The following is a 19,054-nucleotide window of genomic DNA, read 5'->3' as shown; positions in this document are numbered from 1 at the left end:
CGCAATCTTTAAATCATACCACAGATTCTCAATTGGATTAAGGTCTGGGCATTGAGTTGGCCATTCCAAGAAATTTAAATGTTTCCCCTTAAACCACTCGAGTGTTGCTTTAGCAGCATGCTTAGGGTCATTGTCCTGATGGAAGGTGAACCGCCATCCCAGTCTCAAATCTCTGGAAGACTTAAACAGGTTTCCCTCAAGAATTTCCCTGTATTTAGTGCCATCCATCATTCCTTCAACTCTGACCAGTTTCTCACTCCCTGCCGAGGAAAAACATCCCCACAGCATGATGCTGCCACCACCATGCTTCCCTGTGGGGATGTTGTTCTCGGGGTGATGAGAGTTGTTGGGTTTGCGCCAGACATAGCATTTTCCTTGATGAACAAAAAGCTACATTTTAATGTCATCTGACCAGAGTACCTTCTTCCATATGTTTAGGGAGTCTCCCACATGCCTTTTGGCGAACACCAGACGTGTTTGCTTATTTTTTTCTTTAACTTCTATGGGCTAGTCAACAGCCCGTGGAATCGCGTGGTGTGAAATACAAAAACCTCAAAAATGCTATAACTTACATTTCTCAAACATATGACTATTTTACACCATTTTAAAGACAAGACTCTCGTTAATCTAACCACATTGTCCGATTTCAAAAAGGCTTTACAGCGAAAGCAAAACATTAGATTATGTCAGGAGAGTACCCTGCCCAAAATAATCACAGCCATTTTCAAAGCAAGCATATATGTCACAAAAACCAAAACCACAGCTAAATGCAGCACTAACCTTTGATGATCTTCATCAGATGACACTCCTAGGACATTATGTTATAAAATACATGCATGTTTTGTTCATTCAAGTTCATATTTATATAAAAAAAACAGCTTTTTACATTAGCATGTGATGTTCAGAACTAGCATACCCACCGAACACTTCCGGTGAATTTACTAAATTACTCATGATAAACGTTGACAAAATACATAACAATTATTTTAAGAATTATAGATACAGGACTCCTTTACGCAATCGCGGTGTCAGATTTTAAAATAGCTTTTCAGCGAAAGCACATTTTGCAATATTCTGAGTACATAGCTCGGCCATCACGGCTAGCTAATTTGACACCCACCAAGTTTGGGACTCACTAAACTCAGAATTACTATTAGAAAAATTGGATTACCTTTGCTGTTCTTTGTCAGAATGCACTCCCAGGACTTCTACTTCAACAACAAATGTTGTTTTGGTTCCAAATAATCAATCGTTATATTCAAATAGCTCTGTTTTGTTCGTGCGTTCAGGTCACTATCCGAAGGGTGATGCGCGAGCGCATTTGGTGACAAAAAAATGCAAAATATTCCATTACCGTACTTAGAAGCATGTCAAACGCTGTTTAAAATAAATGTTTATGCTATTTTTCTCGTAAAATAGCGATAATATTTCAACCGGGCAACGTTGTATTCATTCAAAGGCTGAAAGAAAAAAATTGAGAATTCTCATGAACGCGCATCTCAGTCTCACTGTCCCCAGGCTGACCACTCACAAACAGAGATGTTGTACTTTGCCCAGAGACAGCAGACACCCCATTCCACTTTCTGGTGGCTTTAGAGAGCCAATGGGAGCCTTAGAAAGTGTCACGTTACAGCACAGATGCTGTATTTTCGATAGAGATGCAACAGAAGGACAACAAATTGTCAGACAGCGCACTTCCTGTATGGAATCTTCTCAGGTTTTGGCCTGCCATATGAGTTCTGTTATACTCACAGACACCATTCAAACAGTTTTAGAAACTTTAGAGTGTTTTCTATCCAAATCTACGAATTATATGCATATTCTAGTTTCTGGGCAGGAGTAGTAACCAGATTAAATCGGGTAAGTTTTTTATTTGGCTGTGCAAATACTGCCCCTAGCCCCAACAGGTTTTAAGCAATGGCTTTTTTCTGGCCACTCTTCCGTAAAGCCCAGCTCTGTGGAGTGTACGGCTTAAAGTGGTCCAATGGGCAGATACTCCATTCTCCACTGTGGAGCTTCGAAGCTCTTTCAGTGTTATCTTTGGTCTCTTTGTTGCCTCTCGGATGAATGCACTCATTGCCTGGTCTTTGAGTTTTGGTGGGCATGTTTGTTGTGATGCCATATTCTTTCCAATTATTAATAATGGATTTAATGGTGCTCCGTGGGATGTTAAAAGTTTCGGATATTTTTTTATAACCAAACCCTGATTTGTACTTCTCCACAACTTTGTCCCTGACCTGTTTGGAGAGCTCTTTGGTCTTCATGGTGCCCCTTGCTTAGTGGTGTTGCAGACTCTGGGGCCTTACAGAACAGGTGTATATATACTGAGATCATGTGGCAGATCATGTGACACTTAGATTGCACACAGGTGGACTTTATTTAACTAATTATGTGACTTCTGAAGGTAATTGGTTGCACCAGATCTTATTTAGGGGCTTCATAGCAAAGGAGATGAATACATATGCACGCACCACTTTTCCGTTTTGAATTTTTCCAAATTTAATTCCAAAAAGTAATTTTTTTCATTTCACTTCACCAATTTGGACTTGTCCATTACATGAAATAAAAACAAAAATCCATTTAAATTACAGGTTGTAATGCAACAAAATAGAAAAAATGCCAAGGGGGATGAATACTTTTGCAAGGCACTGTACTTTTTTCTGTCAAACAGCAGTTACCTTGCCAGCTAGCCTCTTAAGGATCCACCCCTTTTTTAAATTTTCGCCTAAAATGATACTTTAGATCTGGTAAAAGATAATACAAAGAAAAAAACATCAGTTTTTTTGTATTTTTTTTATACCATCATCTTTGAAAATGCAAGAGAAAGGCCATAATGTATTATTCCAGCCCAGGCGCAATTTGGACACTAGATTGCAGCAGTGTATGTGCAACGTTTTATACTGATCCAATGAACCATTGCATATATGTTCAAATTGTTGTATCAAGCCTGCCTAAATGACCCCTAGTTAGTTTATTCATACATTTTCATGTTCATAATTGTGCACTCTCCTCAAACAATAGCATGGTATTTTTTCACTGTAATAGCTACTGTAAATTGGACAGTGCAGTTAGATGAACAAGAATTTAAGCTTTCTGCTCATATCAGATATGTCTATGTCCTGGGGGGGGCAATCCTGTAGAGGCTAGATCAGTCAAGTTTCTGCTCTGCTTGCTTTTACAATTCTGAGAAAAAGCGCAACAGACAGCAGCAGCATCTGTTCGTCTCTCCCATGCTCATCCTATACGCCAGCCTTTCAAAAGCTACACACAGCCTGTCCACGCGCTTTGTGGTGTCCATGCGGTCCTATAATTCTGCCGGCTGAAACTGTAAAACAGCCTATCCGACAACTCTGTGGCGTCCGCATGGTCCAAGATCTTACCGGTGCTGCCTTTTGTATCACAGTGCAATGATAAAACTGAGGAGGAGGAAACAAATATGCAATTTCAGAATGTGGGGATGGTCATGCCCCCCCGTCCCCAGTGAAAGTTGCGCCCCTGCCCTAATCCATGGATTTTACATGACTTGGAATACTGGTGGGACCTCCATTTGCCTTATGCAGCGTAACACATCTCCTTCATATAGAGTTGATCTTTTCAATGGCTGTGCGAAGTTGCTAGATATTGTCCGTAGCATATGCCTGCCCATACCATAACCCCACCTCCAACATGGCGAACTCTGTTCACAACGTTAACATCACAAACCATGTGCCCACACGACGCCATACACGCTGTCTGCCATCTGTCCGTTACAGTTGAAACCGGGATTCATCCGTGAAGAGCACAATTCTGCAGCATGCAAGTGGCCATCGAATGTGAGCACTTAAGTCGGTTACAACATGGAACTGCAGTCAGGTCAACATCCTGGTGAGGACAATGAGCAGGCCGATGAGCTTCCCTGAGACAGTTTCTGACAGTGTGCAGAAATTATTTGGTTGTGCAAACCCAGTTTCATCAGCTGTCTGGGTGGCTGTTCTCATACGATCTCGCAGGTGAAGAAGCTGGATGTGGAGGTCCTGGGCTGGTGTGGTTACACGTGGTCTGCGGTTGTGAGGCCAGTTGGACGTACTGCCAAATTCTCTTAAACGATTTTGGAGGTGGCTTATGGTAGAGAAATTCACATTCAATTCTCTGGAAAGAGCTTTGGTGGGCATTCCTGCAATCCACATGACAATTGCACGCTCCTTAAAAGCTTGAGAAATCTGTGGCATTGTGTTGTGTGACAAAACTGCACATTTTAGGTGCACCTGTGTAATTAATCAGCTTCTTGATATGTCACACCTGTCAGGTGGATGGATAATTTTGACAAAAGAGAAATGTACACTAACAGGGATGTAAACAAATTTGTGCACAACATTTTTGAGAAAAAGGTTTTTGTGCGTATGGAACATTTCTGGGATCTTTTGATTTAGCTCATGAAAAATGGGACCAACACTTCACATGTTACATTTATATTTTTGTTCAATATACTTATCAAAATACTTTTTTTATGAAAATATGTAGTTCCTTTTTATTTTAATATGTTGGTAACTGTTTTGTGACTGTATTCAGAAAATCCATCATGGGGGAAGTTAGGTACTGTGGTAAATGAATTTATTTTGTGTAAATGTAAGCACATTTAAATCATTATATAGTTCATAAACTAGTTATGTAACTGTAAGACCCTTTTACAGTTGGTCTAGTGTCAGTTGCTTAAACTGTTAAAGAGCTGTACCATTTTCAAAACTAACCACTGTAGGCTGCCATTGACAGCCATGTTGTTTTATGCAATTTAAAATAGTTTTAATGCACAGCAATACTGTATGGTGGCATGACTTTCTAGGAATGTTCCTAAGGAAAAAACATTTTTACATTACCAAGTTCATTAATGGGATAAACCTACTGTAAGAGTATGTATTAGGCTGTTTGAGAGAAGGTTAGAATCCTAATCAACCCATCCAGTGTGAGTACATCTGTTGTTGAAGTACAGTAGATCAATAAAGCCACAGTACTCTAGCAGTAGTTAAACTGATTATGATGAAAAGCCTTGTTAGCGCATAGGTCAAATTAGCTTTTGGATTTCCTGTCTTTTTCAGCTTCAGACAATAGCTAATATTTCACTTAAAACATTGTTTTATTTTATTTATATGTATAGAGGTAAGGTGACTAGGCATCAGGATATATGATAAACAGAGTAGCAGTAGCGTATATGATGATCGTATGCGACTGTGTGTTTGTGTGTGTAGAGTCAGTATGAATGTGTGTGCGTGTTGTGGTGTGTGTGTGAGCAAATGAAGTTTGTGTCTGTGTGTTTTGGAGTGTCAGTGTGAGTGAGTGTGTGTAGAATGTGCATACAGTAGAGTGTGTGTGGATGTGCATATTTAGGGTCAATGCAGATATCTATCTGTGTAGCCATTTTGTTAGCTATTTAGCATTCTTATGGCTTGGGGATAGAAGCTGTTTAGGAGCCTGCTGGTGTCAGACTTGTACTGCTTGCTGTGCGGAAGCAGAAAGAACAGTCTACGGCTTGGGGATAGAAGCTGTTCAGGAGCCTGCTGGTGTCAGACTTGTACCGCTTGCCGTGCGGAAGAAGAAAGAACAGTCTATGGTTTGGGTGACTGGAGACTTTAACAATTTTCCGGGCCATCCTTTCACACCACCTGATATAGAGGTCCAGGATGGCAGGGAGCTCGGCCCAAGTGATGCACTGGGTTGTCCGCACCACCCTCTGTAGCACCATGCAATCGAGGGCGGTGCAGTTGCCATGCCAAGCAGTGATGCAGCCAGTCAAGATGCTCTCAATGGTGCAGCTGTATAACTGTTTGAGGATTTGAGGGCCCATGCCAAATCTTTTAAAAGCTTGATGTAGTCATTGCATGCTAGAAATATTGAACCAAATACTACACTTTTTACTAAATTTAATACACTACAAGTGAACAAGTGAACAAGTGAACAAGTGGTCCCGTGTGGCTCAGTTGGTAGAGCATGGTGTTTGCAACGCCAGGGTTGTGGGTTCAATTCCCACGGGGGACCAGTACTGTATGAAATGTATGCACTCACTACTGTAAGTCACTCTGGATACATAAAGTGCATTCATATCTATCTGGTAAAACAGATATGTATGAAAATACACTTAAATAAAAGGTGAGATTCTATACTGTCACCTCATAAAACATTTGATGTAAAATCCAAAATGCTGGAGTATAGTGCCAAATTAAATGTTTTAACTTCACTGTAGAAATAAATACTGTATGTAGGGGAGAGTATAAGGTTGATCACATACAGTATCTAATTTCCTTTTTGTGTGTTTTCCTTACAAGCCCGAGTTGACACTAGAATTTGGGCGGATAGTGATCTACACCACCAGCTTTCGAGTAGTAAGGACCACGTTTGAACGGTGTGAGTTGGTACGGAAGATCTTTTCAAACCACAGGGTCAAGTTTCTGGAGAAGAATATAGCCCTGCACTGTGAGTATGGGAAGGACCTGGAAGAACGATGCAAGCGTGTGGGCGAACCTCTCTCGCTACCAGTCGTGTTCATCGATGGACACTATCTCGGGGTCAGTGTTTTCACTTGGTCATACAACTCATCTTACAATTCCTGGGCCTGTATTCATAAAACATCTCAGACTAGGAGTACTGATTTAGAATCAGCATGGTCTTTTATATCATAATGAATAAGATTACATGTACAGAGGGACCTGATTCATCACTCCTACACTGAGACACTTTATGAATAATGTTGACATTTGAAATGACAAACGACCTATTGTGAAACATTATAGCATGTTTTTTTTACCATCAAACAAAATATACAATCCATCTCAGTGCTTGACTTGGGTAGGAGCTCACTGCAGCTGAGTACCGGCACGTCAAATTTTCAACTGATTGAGTTCCTGCACCTCTTATTGAATTATTAGCTCAAAAGTATAAACAGTACCGACACACAAAATTAGTATGGGTCCCTATTTCGGTCCAAGTCAAGCACTGATCCACCTTGATCCTATCGAAGTGTTATGAATATATTAGCTATGAAATTTTCAAAGGTCTAGTAATGACATGATGCATCTTACACGATGATAATAACTTTGCAGGGTGCTGAGAAAATATTGGACATGAATGAATCAGGAGAACTTCAGGATCGTCTGGCCAAAATTGAGGTAATTTTTAATCAACTACCACCTAACAGATACAATATATTCAGTAATAACACTGGTAACTGCACAGTTATTAACAAATTCAATGTCATGTTTCAGCTGATGCCTCTGACGCCTCAAAATACAAAAATACTCCAATATGTTTGCAATTAAATATGATTAAAATAAACATAAATGAAACACAGGATAGGAAAATAGTATTGATCATTCTGATATACCATATAGGCCTACTCAGCGACAGTGATATGGCATCAATAATACATCAGTGAACTGACAAATGACGAATGGGCATCAATAAATGGCCATCAATAATGGAAGGCTTGTTATTGATTCTGCATCCAACAAATTTGTTCACACACAGGTGAGGGTCATATCAAAAATTGAGGTTGTGTGAACTGAAGTGTTTCAAACAGAGCAAAGACACTGACAGACATACTACTGTGAAAACGTTTTTGAAAGAGAGCGACCCGGCTCTATGTATTTTACTGGTTTGTGACTCATTGACACTGCCCCCGGTTAGAGGGAAATAAAGCAGACCAAGAGTTACCCCCACAGGAACTTTACAGTGGCTAGCAAAAGTATTCACCCTCCTTGGCATTGTTCCTATTTTGTTGCCTTACAACCTGGAATTAAAAAAAAAAAATTGGGCGGGGGGGGGGTTTGTATCATTTGATTTACTCAACATGCCTACCACTTTGAAGATCCAAAATATTTTTTATTGTGAAACAAACAAGAAATAAGACAAAAAAACTGAAAACTTGAGCGTGCATAACTATTCACCCACCCCCAAAGTCAATACCTTGTAGAGCCACCTTTTGCAGCAATTACAGCTGCAAGTATCTTGGGGTATGTCTCTATAAGCTTGGCACATCTAGCCACTGGGATTTTTGCCCATTCTTCAAGGTAAAACTGCTCTAGCTCCTTCAAGTTGGATGGGTTCCTCTGGTGTACAGCAATCTTTAAGTCATACCACAGATTCTCAATTGGATTGAGGTCTGTACTTTGACTTGGCCATTCCAGGACATTTAAATGTTTCCCCTTAAACCACTCGAGTGTTGGTTTAGCAGCATGCTTAGGGTCATTGTTCTGCTGGAAGGTGAACCTCCATCCCAGTCTCAAATCTCTGGAAGACAAACAGGTTTCCCTCAAGAATTTCCCTGTATTTAGCGCCATCCATCATTCCTTAAATTCTGACCAGTTTCTCAGTCCCTGCCGATGAAAAACATCCCCACAGCATGATGCTGCCACCACAATGATTCACTATAGGGATGGTGTTCTCGGGTGATGAGAGGTTTTGGGTTTGAGCCAGACAGCGATTTCCTTGATGGCCAAAAAGCAAATTTTTTGTCTCATCTGACCAGAATACATTCTTCCATATGTTTGGGGGTCACTCACATGCGTTTTGGCAAACACCAAACGTGTTTGCTTATTTTTTTCTTTAAGCAATGGCTTTTTCTGGACACTCTTCTGTAAAGCCCAGCTCTATGGAGTGTACGGCCTAAAGTGGTCCTATGGACAGATACTCCAATCTCTGCTGTGGAGCTTTGCAGCTCCTTCAGGGTTATCTTTGGTCTCTTTGTTGCCTCTCGGATTAATGCCCCCTGGTCCGTGAGTTTTGGTGGGCGGCCCTCTCTTGGCAGGTTTGTTGTGGTGTCATATTCTTTCATTTTTTATAATGGATTTAACGGTGCGCCGTGAGATGTTCAAAGTTTCTGATATTTTTTTATAACCCAACCCTGATCTGTACTTATCCACAACTTTCCCCCTCTGTTTGGAGAGCTTCTTGGTCTTCATGGTGCCACTTGCTTGGTGGTGCCCCTTGCTTTGTGATGTTGCAGACTCTGGGGCCTTTCAGAACAGGTGTATAAATACTGAGATCATGTGACAGATCATGTGCCACTTAATAAAAGTTCACCTGTGTGCAATCTAACTAATTAAGAGACTTCTGAAGGTAATTGGTTGCACCAGAGCTTAAGTAGGGGCTTCATAGCAAAGGGGGTGAATACATATGTGTCACGGTTGTCGTAGGGTAAAGTGGACCAAGACGCAGCGGGGAAATGTGCACTCATCTTTATTAACCTCTCTAGGGTAGGGGGCAGTATTTGCACTGCCGGAGAAAAAAAACGTACCCGATTTAATCTGGTTATTACTACTGCCCAGAAACTAGAATATGCATATAATTATTGGCTTTGGATAGAAAACACCCTAAAGTTTCTAAAACTGTTTGAATGGTGTCTGTGAGTATAACAGAACTCATATGGCAGGCAAAAACCTGAGAAGATTCCTTACAGGAAGTGCCCTCTCTGACCATTTCTTGGGCTTCTACACTCTATTGAAAACTGAGGATCTCTGCTGTAACGTGACACTTCCTACGGCTCCCATAGGCTCTCAGAAGGCGGCAAAACGCTGAATGATGGCTTTGGAGCCCCTGGCTGAAAAACTGTAGCGCATTTGGATAGTGGTCGATCAGAGAACAATGAGACTGGGGCGCGTCTTTGAACGAAAACAGGGTTTCCCGGTCGGAATATTATTGCTTTTTTACGAGAAAAATCGCATAAAAATTGATTTTAAACAGCGGTTGACATGCTTCGAAGTACAGTAATGGAATATTTAGACATTTTTGTCACGAAACGCGTCGGGCGCGTCCCCCTTCGTCACCCTTCGGATAGTGTTTTGAACGCACGAACAAAACAGAGGATATTTGAACATAACTATGGATTATTTTGAACCAAACCAACATTTGTTATTGAAGTAGAAGTCCTGGGAGTGCATTCTGACGAAGAACAGCAAAGGTAATCAAATTTTTCTAATAGTAAATCGGAGTTTGGTGAGGGCCAAACTTGGTGGGTGTCAAATTAGCTAGCCCGTGATGGCTGGGCTATCTACTCAGAATATTGCAAAATGTGCTTTTGCCGAAAAGCTATTTTAAAATCGGACATAGCGATTGCATAAAGGAGTTCTGTATCTATAATTCTTAAAATAATTGTTATGTTTTTTGTGAACGTTTATCGTGAGTAATTTAGTAAATTCACCGGAAGTGTTCGGTGGGTATGCTAGTTCTGAACGTCACATGCTAATGTAAAAAGCTGTTTTTTGATATAAATATGAACTTGATTGAACAAAACATGCATGTATTGTATAACGTAATGTCCTAGGAGTGTCATCTGATGAAGATCATCAAAGGTTAGTGCTGCATTTAGCTGTGGTTTGGGTTTATGTGACATTATATGCTAGCTTGAAAAATGGGTGTCTGATTATTTCTGGCTGGGTACTCTGCTGACAATCTAATGTTTTGCTTCCGTTGTAAAGCCTTTTTGAAATCGGACAGTGTGGTTAGATTAACGAGAGTCTTGTCTTTAAAATGGTGTAAAATAGTCATATGTTTGAGAAATTGAAGTAATAGCATTTCTAAGGTATTTGAATAACGCGCCACGGGATTCCACTGGCTGTTGAGTAGGTCCCACATAACCTAGAGAAGTTAAACGGTCAAAGAAGGTAAACCAAAATAAATACGTACACAAAAAACACAACGACAAATAACAGGCCGGTAAGGCACAGAGCTATACACAGCACAATCTCCCACCAAAAAACCCATGAAAACAAACTCCTACTTATAGGACCTTCAATCAGAAGCAATGATAACCAGCTGCTTCCAATTGAAGGTCCAACCCCAATAAACTAAACATAGAAATAGACTAGACTAGACAGAACATAGAAATACACTAACATAGAACAGTGCCCAAAAACCCCGGAATACATAAATCAAACACCCCTCTACATAGACACACACCCCGAACCACATAAACCAAATACCCCCTGCCACGTCCTGACCAAACTACAATAACAAATAACCCCTATTACTGGTCAGGACGTGACAGTACCCCCCCCCCCCCAAAGGTGCAGACCCCGGATGCACCTCACACAAATAAAGAAAATAACCCCAAAACAAAAATAAGTCCCCTAAACTAAAGGGAGGGTGGCTGCCGTCAACGACGGCTCCTGTGTTACACCCCTCCCTCCCCAACCAACCTATACTGGAGGTGGCTCAGGCTCAGGTCTACTTCCCCCACCCAACCTGTCCACCCCTGCTGACTGCTCAGGGCTGTAGAGCGTCTGTGGGAGCTCCGGACTGTAAGCCGACTCTGGAAGCTCCAGACTGTAGGCAGACTCACTCGGTTCCGGACTGTAGGCAGACTCACTCGGTTCCGGACTGTTGGCAGACTCACTCGGTTCCGAACTGTAGGCAGACTCACTCGGTTCCGGACTGTAGGCAGACTCACTCGGTTCCGGACTGTAGGCAGACTCGCTCGGCTCCGGACTGCAGGCAGACTCACTCGGTTCCGGACTGCAGGCAGACTCACTCGGCTCCGGACTGCAGGCAGACTCACTCGGTTCCGGACTGCAGGCAAACTCACTCGCCTCCGGACTGCAGGCAGACTCACTCGGCGCCGGACCGCAGGCAGACTCACTCGGCGCCGGACCGTAGGCAGACTCACTCGGCGCCGGACCGTAGGCAGACTCACTCGGCGCCGGACCGTAGGCAGACTCACTCGGCGCCGGACCGTAGGCAGACTCACTCGGTGCCGGACCGTAGGCAGACTCACTCGGTGCCGGACCGTAGGCAGACTCACTCGGTGCCGGACCGTAGGCAGACTCACTCGGTGCCGGACAGTGGGCCGTCTCTCTTGGTTCCGGACAGTGGGCCGTCTCTTGGTTCCGGACAGTGGGCCGTCTCTCTTGGTTCCGGACACTCTGGACGAGGCACTGTTGCCGGATTCTCTGGACGAGGGACTGTTGCCGGACGTTCTGGACGAGGCACTGTTGCCGGACGTTCTGGACGAGGCACTGTTGCCGGACGTTCTGGACGAGGCACTGTTGCCGGACGTTCTGGACGAGGCACTGTTGCCGGAAGTTCTAGACGAGGCACTGTTGCTGGAAGTTCTGGACGAGGCACTGTTGCCGGAAGCTCAGGACTGGGCTGACGCACTGGAAGCCTGATGCGTGGGACTGGTAGTGGAGGTACCAGACTGGGGACACGCACCTCAGGGCTAGTGCGGGGAGCAGGAACAGGATGTACTGGACTGGGCTCATGCACTGGAAGCCTAGTGCATGGGGCTGGTACTGGAGGTATCAGACTAGGGACACGCACCCCAAGGCTAGTGCGAGGAGCGGGAACAGGACGTACTGGACTGGGCTGTCGCACTGGAAGCTTAGTGCGTGGGGCTGGTACTGGAGGTATCAGACTAGGGACACACACTAAGGCCAGTGCGAGGAGCGGGAACAGGACATACTGCACTGGGCTGACACACTGGAAGCTTAGTGCGTGGGGCTGGTACTGGAGCTATCAGACTGGAGGCACGCACTTCAAGGCTAGTGCGAGGAGTGGGAACAGGACGTACTGGACTGGGCTGATGTCCTGGAAGCCTAGTGCGTGGGGCTGGTACTGGAGGTATCAGACTGGTGGCACGCACTTCAAGGCTAGTGCGAGGAGCGGGAACAGGACGTACTGGACTGGGCTGACGCACTGGAAGCCTAGTGCGTGGGGCTGGTACTGGAGGTATTAGACTGGAGGCACGCACTTCAAGGCTAGTGCGAGGAGTGGGAACAGGACGTACTGGACTGGGCTGACGTCCTGGAAGCCTAGTGCGTGGGGCTGATACTGGAGGTATCAGACTGGAGGCACGAACTACAAGGCTAATGCGAGGAGCGGGAACAGGACGTACTGGACTGGGCTGATGCACTGGAAGCCTAGTGCGTGGTGCTGGTACTGGAGGTATCAGACTGGAGACACGCACTTCAAGGCTAGTGCGAGGAGCAGGAACAGGACGTACCGGACTGGGCTGACGCACTGGAAGCCTAGTGCGTGGGGCTGGTACTGGAGGTATCAGACTGGAGGCACGCACTTCAAGGCTAGTGCGAGGAGCAGGAACAGGCTGAATTGGACTGGGCTGACGCACTGGAGGCCTGGTGCGTGGTGCTGGTACTGGATATACCGGGCCATGGAAACGCACTGGCGGTCTCGATCGCACCTCCTGCACAACCCGTCGTGGCTGGATGGAACTAGTAGCCCTGCATAAGCGAAGTGCTGGCACAGGGAGAACTGGGCTGTGCAGGGGCCTGAGCGAAATCGGGCGCACTTCCGCATACTCCGGCGCTCTCTTCTCCACCTGCTTCCCATAAAAAGCACGGGGAGCTGGCTTAGGTCTACTGCCTGGCCCAGCCAAACTACCCGTGTGCCCCCCCAAAAAAAGTTATTGGGGGTGCCTCTTCGGCTTAAACGCCAGTCGTGTTCCCCGGTAGCGTTCCCGGTCCTCACCAGACTTCCTCCATGGGCCCTCTCCGGCCAAAATCTCCTCCCACGTCCAAAACTCCCGATAGTCCATATAATTATCCCTTTGCTCCTTACCCCGCTGCTTGGTCCTTGGTTGGTGAGGATTCTGTCACGGTTGTCGTAGAGTAAAGTGGACCAAGACGCAGCGGGGAAATGTGCACTCATCTTCTTTTATTTAAACGGACAAAGAAGGTAAACCAAAATAAATTCGTACACAGGAAAAAACACAATGAAAAATAACAGGCCGGTAAGGCACAGAGCTATACCCAGCACAATCTCCCACCAAAAAAAACCCATGAAAACAAACTCCTACTTATAGGACCTTCAATCAGAAGCAATGATAACCAGCTGCTTCCAATTGAAGGTCCAACCCCAATAAACTAAACATAGAAATAGACTAGACTAGACAGAACATAGAAATACACTAACATAGAACAGTGCCAAAAACCCCGGAATACATAAATCAAACACCCCTCTACATAGACACACACCCCGAACCACATAAACCAAAAATACCCCTTGCCACGTCCTGACCAAACTACAATAACAAATAACCCCTATTACTGGTCAGGACGTGACAATATGCATGCACCACTTTTCCGTTTTATATTCTTTTAAATTTTTTGAAACAAGTAATTTTTTTCATTTCACTTCACCAATTTGGACTATTTTTGTGTATGTCCATGAAATCAAAATTAAAATCTATTTAAATTACAGGGTGTAATGCAACAAAATAGGAAAAACGCCAAGGGGGATGAATACTTTTGCAAGAGTATTCATCCCGTCTTGCAAAAGTTTTCATCCCCCTTGGCGTTTTTCCTATTTTGTTGCATTACACCCTGTAATTGAAATATATTTTAATTTTGATTTAATGTAATGGACATACACAAAAATAGTCCAAATTGGTGAAGGGAAATTAAAAAAATTACTTGTTTCAAAAAATGAAAATCTATTTAAATTACAGGGTGTAATGCAACAAAATAGGAAAAACGCCAAGGGGGATGAATACTTTTGCAAGACACTGTTTTTAAACCCACTAAGGAAGATGGGCATGCGGATGCACATGGGAATGAAAAGTGGGAAAAGTAGTGGTTCTGTTGAAGGAAATGAAAGGCAATGAATATACTGTACGTATGATATCACGAGCAGTAATAAAGGACTGTATAAATTATATATAGTCCCTGAACTAACTATTTAGAGCAATATATACATGTCACACAACTCACAACACACACCATCTCACAAGTCCAGAGATATGAGTAAGTTGTTGATGGGCAGAGACAGAGATGCTGCTTGAGGGAGACTGCAAGTATTGTGTGACCTGTATAGTCAAGAGGATGGGCAGATGTCCGGCCCCCTAGTAACATCCCTAGCAACGTATCGTGGCACAGGTCACACAGGTCAGGGAGAGTTTGAGAGGCAGGTTTATGGTACCCCCGAGACTCTCAGGCTCCAAGTGTGGGGGATGGGGAGTGGAATGTGCAGCTCAGGGTTGTGAGATGCGGATAACAGTCACCAGCAAGGAATTCGTAACACCTTTCCTATCAGGGAAAATAACAGCAGAATACAAGGCCATGTTGACAAGCTTTCAAAGTAAAGAGCACAATTAGGCATACAACGATGCACATTAACCCTTACATACACTACAGAACTATGCTAATTAGCTTTCAATTCAGCCGGTGGCATGACTTGTGTCGTGGAATTATTGTAATCAAAAGGAGACATTAAAATTTCTTCAAAACAATCAAACTTCCATAGGTGATTCGTTGAGAGCCCAACGAGCGGATTTGAGCCATAGCATTTTATAGCAAAGTCCATCCTCCTGGATGTTCATGACAAACAACAGATGTATGGAATGGGTCACTAATAATTCACAGCAGACAGTATCTGCTGTAAAGACTGTTCTCATTGTGTAGAGACCAAGGGTCTGGCCCCCCAACTCCATACTGGAGCCATCTCCCCCTGGTACCCCAGTACAGACACATTAACCTGTCTGGCCCAGGTGGGACGAATTCATCCCACCTACGTAACAGCCACTTCAATCCAGTGGCGCGATTTTTGAAACGTTTGAAATACTATTACTTCAATTTCTCAAACATATGACTATTTTACAGCTATTTAAAGACAAGACTCTCGTTAATCTAACCACACTGTCCGATTTCAAAAAGGCTTTACAACGAAAGCAAAACATTAGATTATGTCAGGAGAGTGCCCAGCCAGAAATAATCAGACACCCATTTTTCAAGCTAGCATATAATGTCACAAAAACCCAAACCACAGCTAAATGCAGCACTAACCTTTTATGATCTTCATCAGATGACACACCTAGGACATTATGTTATACAATACATGCATGTCTGTTCAATCAAGTTCATATTTATATCAAAAAACAGCTTTTTACATTAGCATGTGACGTTCAGAAAAAGCATACCCCCCGCAAACTTCCGGGGAATTTACTAACAGTTTGCTAAATTACTCACGATAAACGTTCACAAAAAGCATAACAATTATTTTAAGAATTATAGATACATTACTCCTCTATGCACTCGATATGTCCGATTTTTAAAATAGCTTTTCGGATTAAGCACATTTTGCAATATTCTAAGTACATAGCCCAGCCATCACGGGCTAGCTATTTAGACACCCGGCAAGATTAGCCTTCACCAAAATCATATTTCCTATAAGAAAAATGGTCTTACCTTTCCTGTTCTTCATCAGAATGCACTCCCAGGACTTCTACTTCAATAACAAATGTAGGTTTGGTCCAAAATAATCCATCGTTATGTTCCATCAGCGACGTTTTGTTCTTGCGTTCTAGACACTATCAGAATGCTAAATCACGGTCGTGCGCATGGCGCAGAATGTGACCAAAAAATTCTAAATATTCCATTACCGTACTTCGAAGCATGTCAACCGCTGTTTAAAATAAATTTTTATGCAATTTATCTCGTAGAAAAGCGATAATATTCCGACCGGGAATCTGCAATAAGCTAAACAGCCGAATGAAAATACTCCACGGGGGCGAATCGCGCACGCGCCTAGTTCTATTGTCACCTAATGGGACACTTGGAAAAGGCGATAATGTGTTTCAGCCTGAGGCTGCCTCGTCATCGTTCAGGTTTTTCCCGGGTTCTGAGAGCCTATTGGAGCCCTAGGAATTGTCACGTTACAGCTAAGATCCTTACTCTTCAATAAACAGAGGCAAGAAGAACGACTCCTTGTCAGACAGGCCACTTCCTGCATGAAACCTTGTCAGGTTTTTGCCTGCCATAGGAGTTCTGTTATACTCACAGACACCATTCAAACAGTTTTAGAAACTTTAGGGTGTTTTCTATCCAAACCTGAACAATAATATGCATATTCTAGCTTCTGAGTTAGTGTAGAAGGCAGTTAAAAATGGGCACATATTTTTTCAAAAATTCTCAATACTGCCCCCTAGCCCCAACAGGTTAACCTCTAGCAGAACACCTGCTCCAATATCCAATGATGGGCGTGGCGCGAAATACAAAGTCCTTGAAAATCCAAAAACTTCCATTTTTCAAACATATGACTATTTTACACCATTTTAAAGACAAGACTCTCCTTTATCTAACCACACTGTACGATTTCAAAAAGGCTTTACAGCAAAAGCAAAACATTAGATTATGTCAGCAGAGTACCCAGCCAGAAATTATCAGACACCCATTTTTCAAGATAGCATATAATGTCACAAAAAACAAAACCACAGCTAAATGCAGCACTAACCTTTGATGATCTTCATCAGATGACACTCCTAGGACATTATATTATACAATACATGCATGTTTTGTTCAATCAAGTTCATATTTATATCAAAAACCAGCTTTTTACATTAGCATGTGACGTTCAGAACTATCATTCCCACCGAACACTTCCGGTGAATTTACTAAATTACTCACGATAAACGTTCACAAAAAACATAACAATTATTTTAAGAATTATAGATACAGAACTCCTTTATGCAATCGCGGTGTCCGATTTTAAAATAGCTTTTCGGTGAAAGCACATTTTGCAATAATCTGAGTAGATAGCCCGGCCATCATGGCTAGCTATTTTGACACCCACCAAGTTTGGTACTCACCAAACTCAGATTTACTATAAGAAAAATTTGATTACCTTTGCTGTTCTTCGTCAGAATGCACTCCCAGGACTCCTACTTCATCACCCAATGTTGTTTTGGTTCCAAATAATCCATAGTTATATCCAAATAGCGGCGTTTTGTTGTGCGTTCAAGACACTATCCGAAGGGTAACGAAGGGTGACGCGCCCGGCGCGTATCGTGACAAAAAATGTCAAAATATTCCATTACCGTACTTCGAAGCATGTCAAACGCTGTTTAAAATCCATTTTTATGCGATTTTTCTCGTAAAAAAGCGATAATATTCCGACTGGGAGTCGTTGTTTTCGTTCAAAGACTGAAAATGTAAACATGGAGTCGTCTCGTGCACGCGCACCCCGTCTCATTGTTCTCAGATCGACCACTTACCAAATGCGCTACTGTTTTTCAGCCAGAGACAGCAGAGTCATCATTCAACATTCTGGCGCCTTCTGAGAGCCTATGGGAACATTAGAAAATGTCACGTTACAGCAGAGATCCCCTGTTTTGGATAGAGATGGCAAAGAAGGCCAAGAAATGGTCAGACAGGGTACTTCCTGTACAGAATCTTCTCAGGTTTTGGCCTGCCATTTGAGTTCTGTTATACTCACAGACACCATTCAAACAGTTTTAGAAACCTTGGAGTGTTTTCTATCCAAAGCTAATAATTATATGCAAATTCTAGTTTCTGGGCAGGAGTAATTATCAGATTAAATCGGGTACGTTTTTTATCCGGCTGTGAAAATAATGCCCCCTATCCATAACAAGTTAACTCATGCTATGGAATGCGGTTTTGTTAGGCTTATCACCCAAAGACATAGTAAATCTTCTGTCAGTGTTCAATCTCCCAGAGGCCCACGTTCAGTTCACACAGACACAATAGAGTTATAAGAACCCTCTATTCCGTTGCATAAAACAACCATTTGATGCAATTACAGTATTATAACAATTTTACTCTCACAATGGTTGTTTGTGTGTGTGTGTGTATTTTCCCCCAGAGGGTACAGCACCCCCACATGTGCCAGACCTGTGGGGGCTTTGCCTTCGTCCCGTGCCCCATGTGCCATGGTAGCAAGTTGTCAGTTTTCCGCAACTGCTTCACAGACTCGTTCAAAGCCCTGAAGTGCACCTGGTGCAACGAGAATGGCCTGCAGCCCTGTTCCAGCTGCAGCCAATGATAACTCTAAGTGCCTGATCGAAATATCCCCCTTCCCCAGACCATTCACCAAGGCCACACATTGTATGGTGTCCATATTAGGACAGCCTCAGTCTCACTAGGACTTGTATTTCTGGCTGTCCTAATATGGACACTGTACGGATTGGACTGTGTCAGAGATAAGACTTGATTTTTCACACCATGGTTTATCCTCCATGTGAGATTGTCAATAAATATGTGTTTTCAAGAAAATATAAGTCTGTAAATGGGTTTTATCTGTGGCACATGTACACTTAATTGATCAATTATATATTTTAAGT

The 19,054-nt window shown here is 43.1% G+C and overlaps 1 protein-coding gene across 1 annotated transcript in view; it reads left to right on the top strand.

Moving 5' to 3' along the window:
* The window catches only part of LOC115170639 (glutaredoxin domain-containing cysteine-rich protein 1-like), a 35,006-nt gene extending 16,250 nt beyond the window's left edge, over nt 1-18,756 (top strand). Inside the window, exons 3-5 of the mRNA XM_029726888.1 lie at nt 6,297-6,536; nt 7,071-7,136; nt 18,577-18,756. Of these exons, the coding sequence (XP_029582748.1) occupies nt 6,297-6,536; nt 7,071-7,136; nt 18,577-18,756 (486 nt within the window). The remainder of the gene's footprint in view (nt 1-6,296; nt 6,537-7,070; nt 7,137-18,576) is intronic.
* The last annotated feature ends 298 nt before the right edge of the window (nt 18,757-19,054 follow it).

The sequence above is a fragment of the Salmo trutta genome, chromosome 32 (genome assembly GCF_901001165.1).
Source record: "Salmo trutta chromosome 32, fSalTru1.1, whole genome shotgun sequence".
Lineage (NCBI taxonomy): Eukaryota > Metazoa > Chordata > Actinopteri > Salmoniformes > Salmonidae > Salmo > Salmo trutta.
Note: the sequence above shows the minus strand (reverse complement) of the source record. Positions and strands in the feature narration are given on the sequence as shown.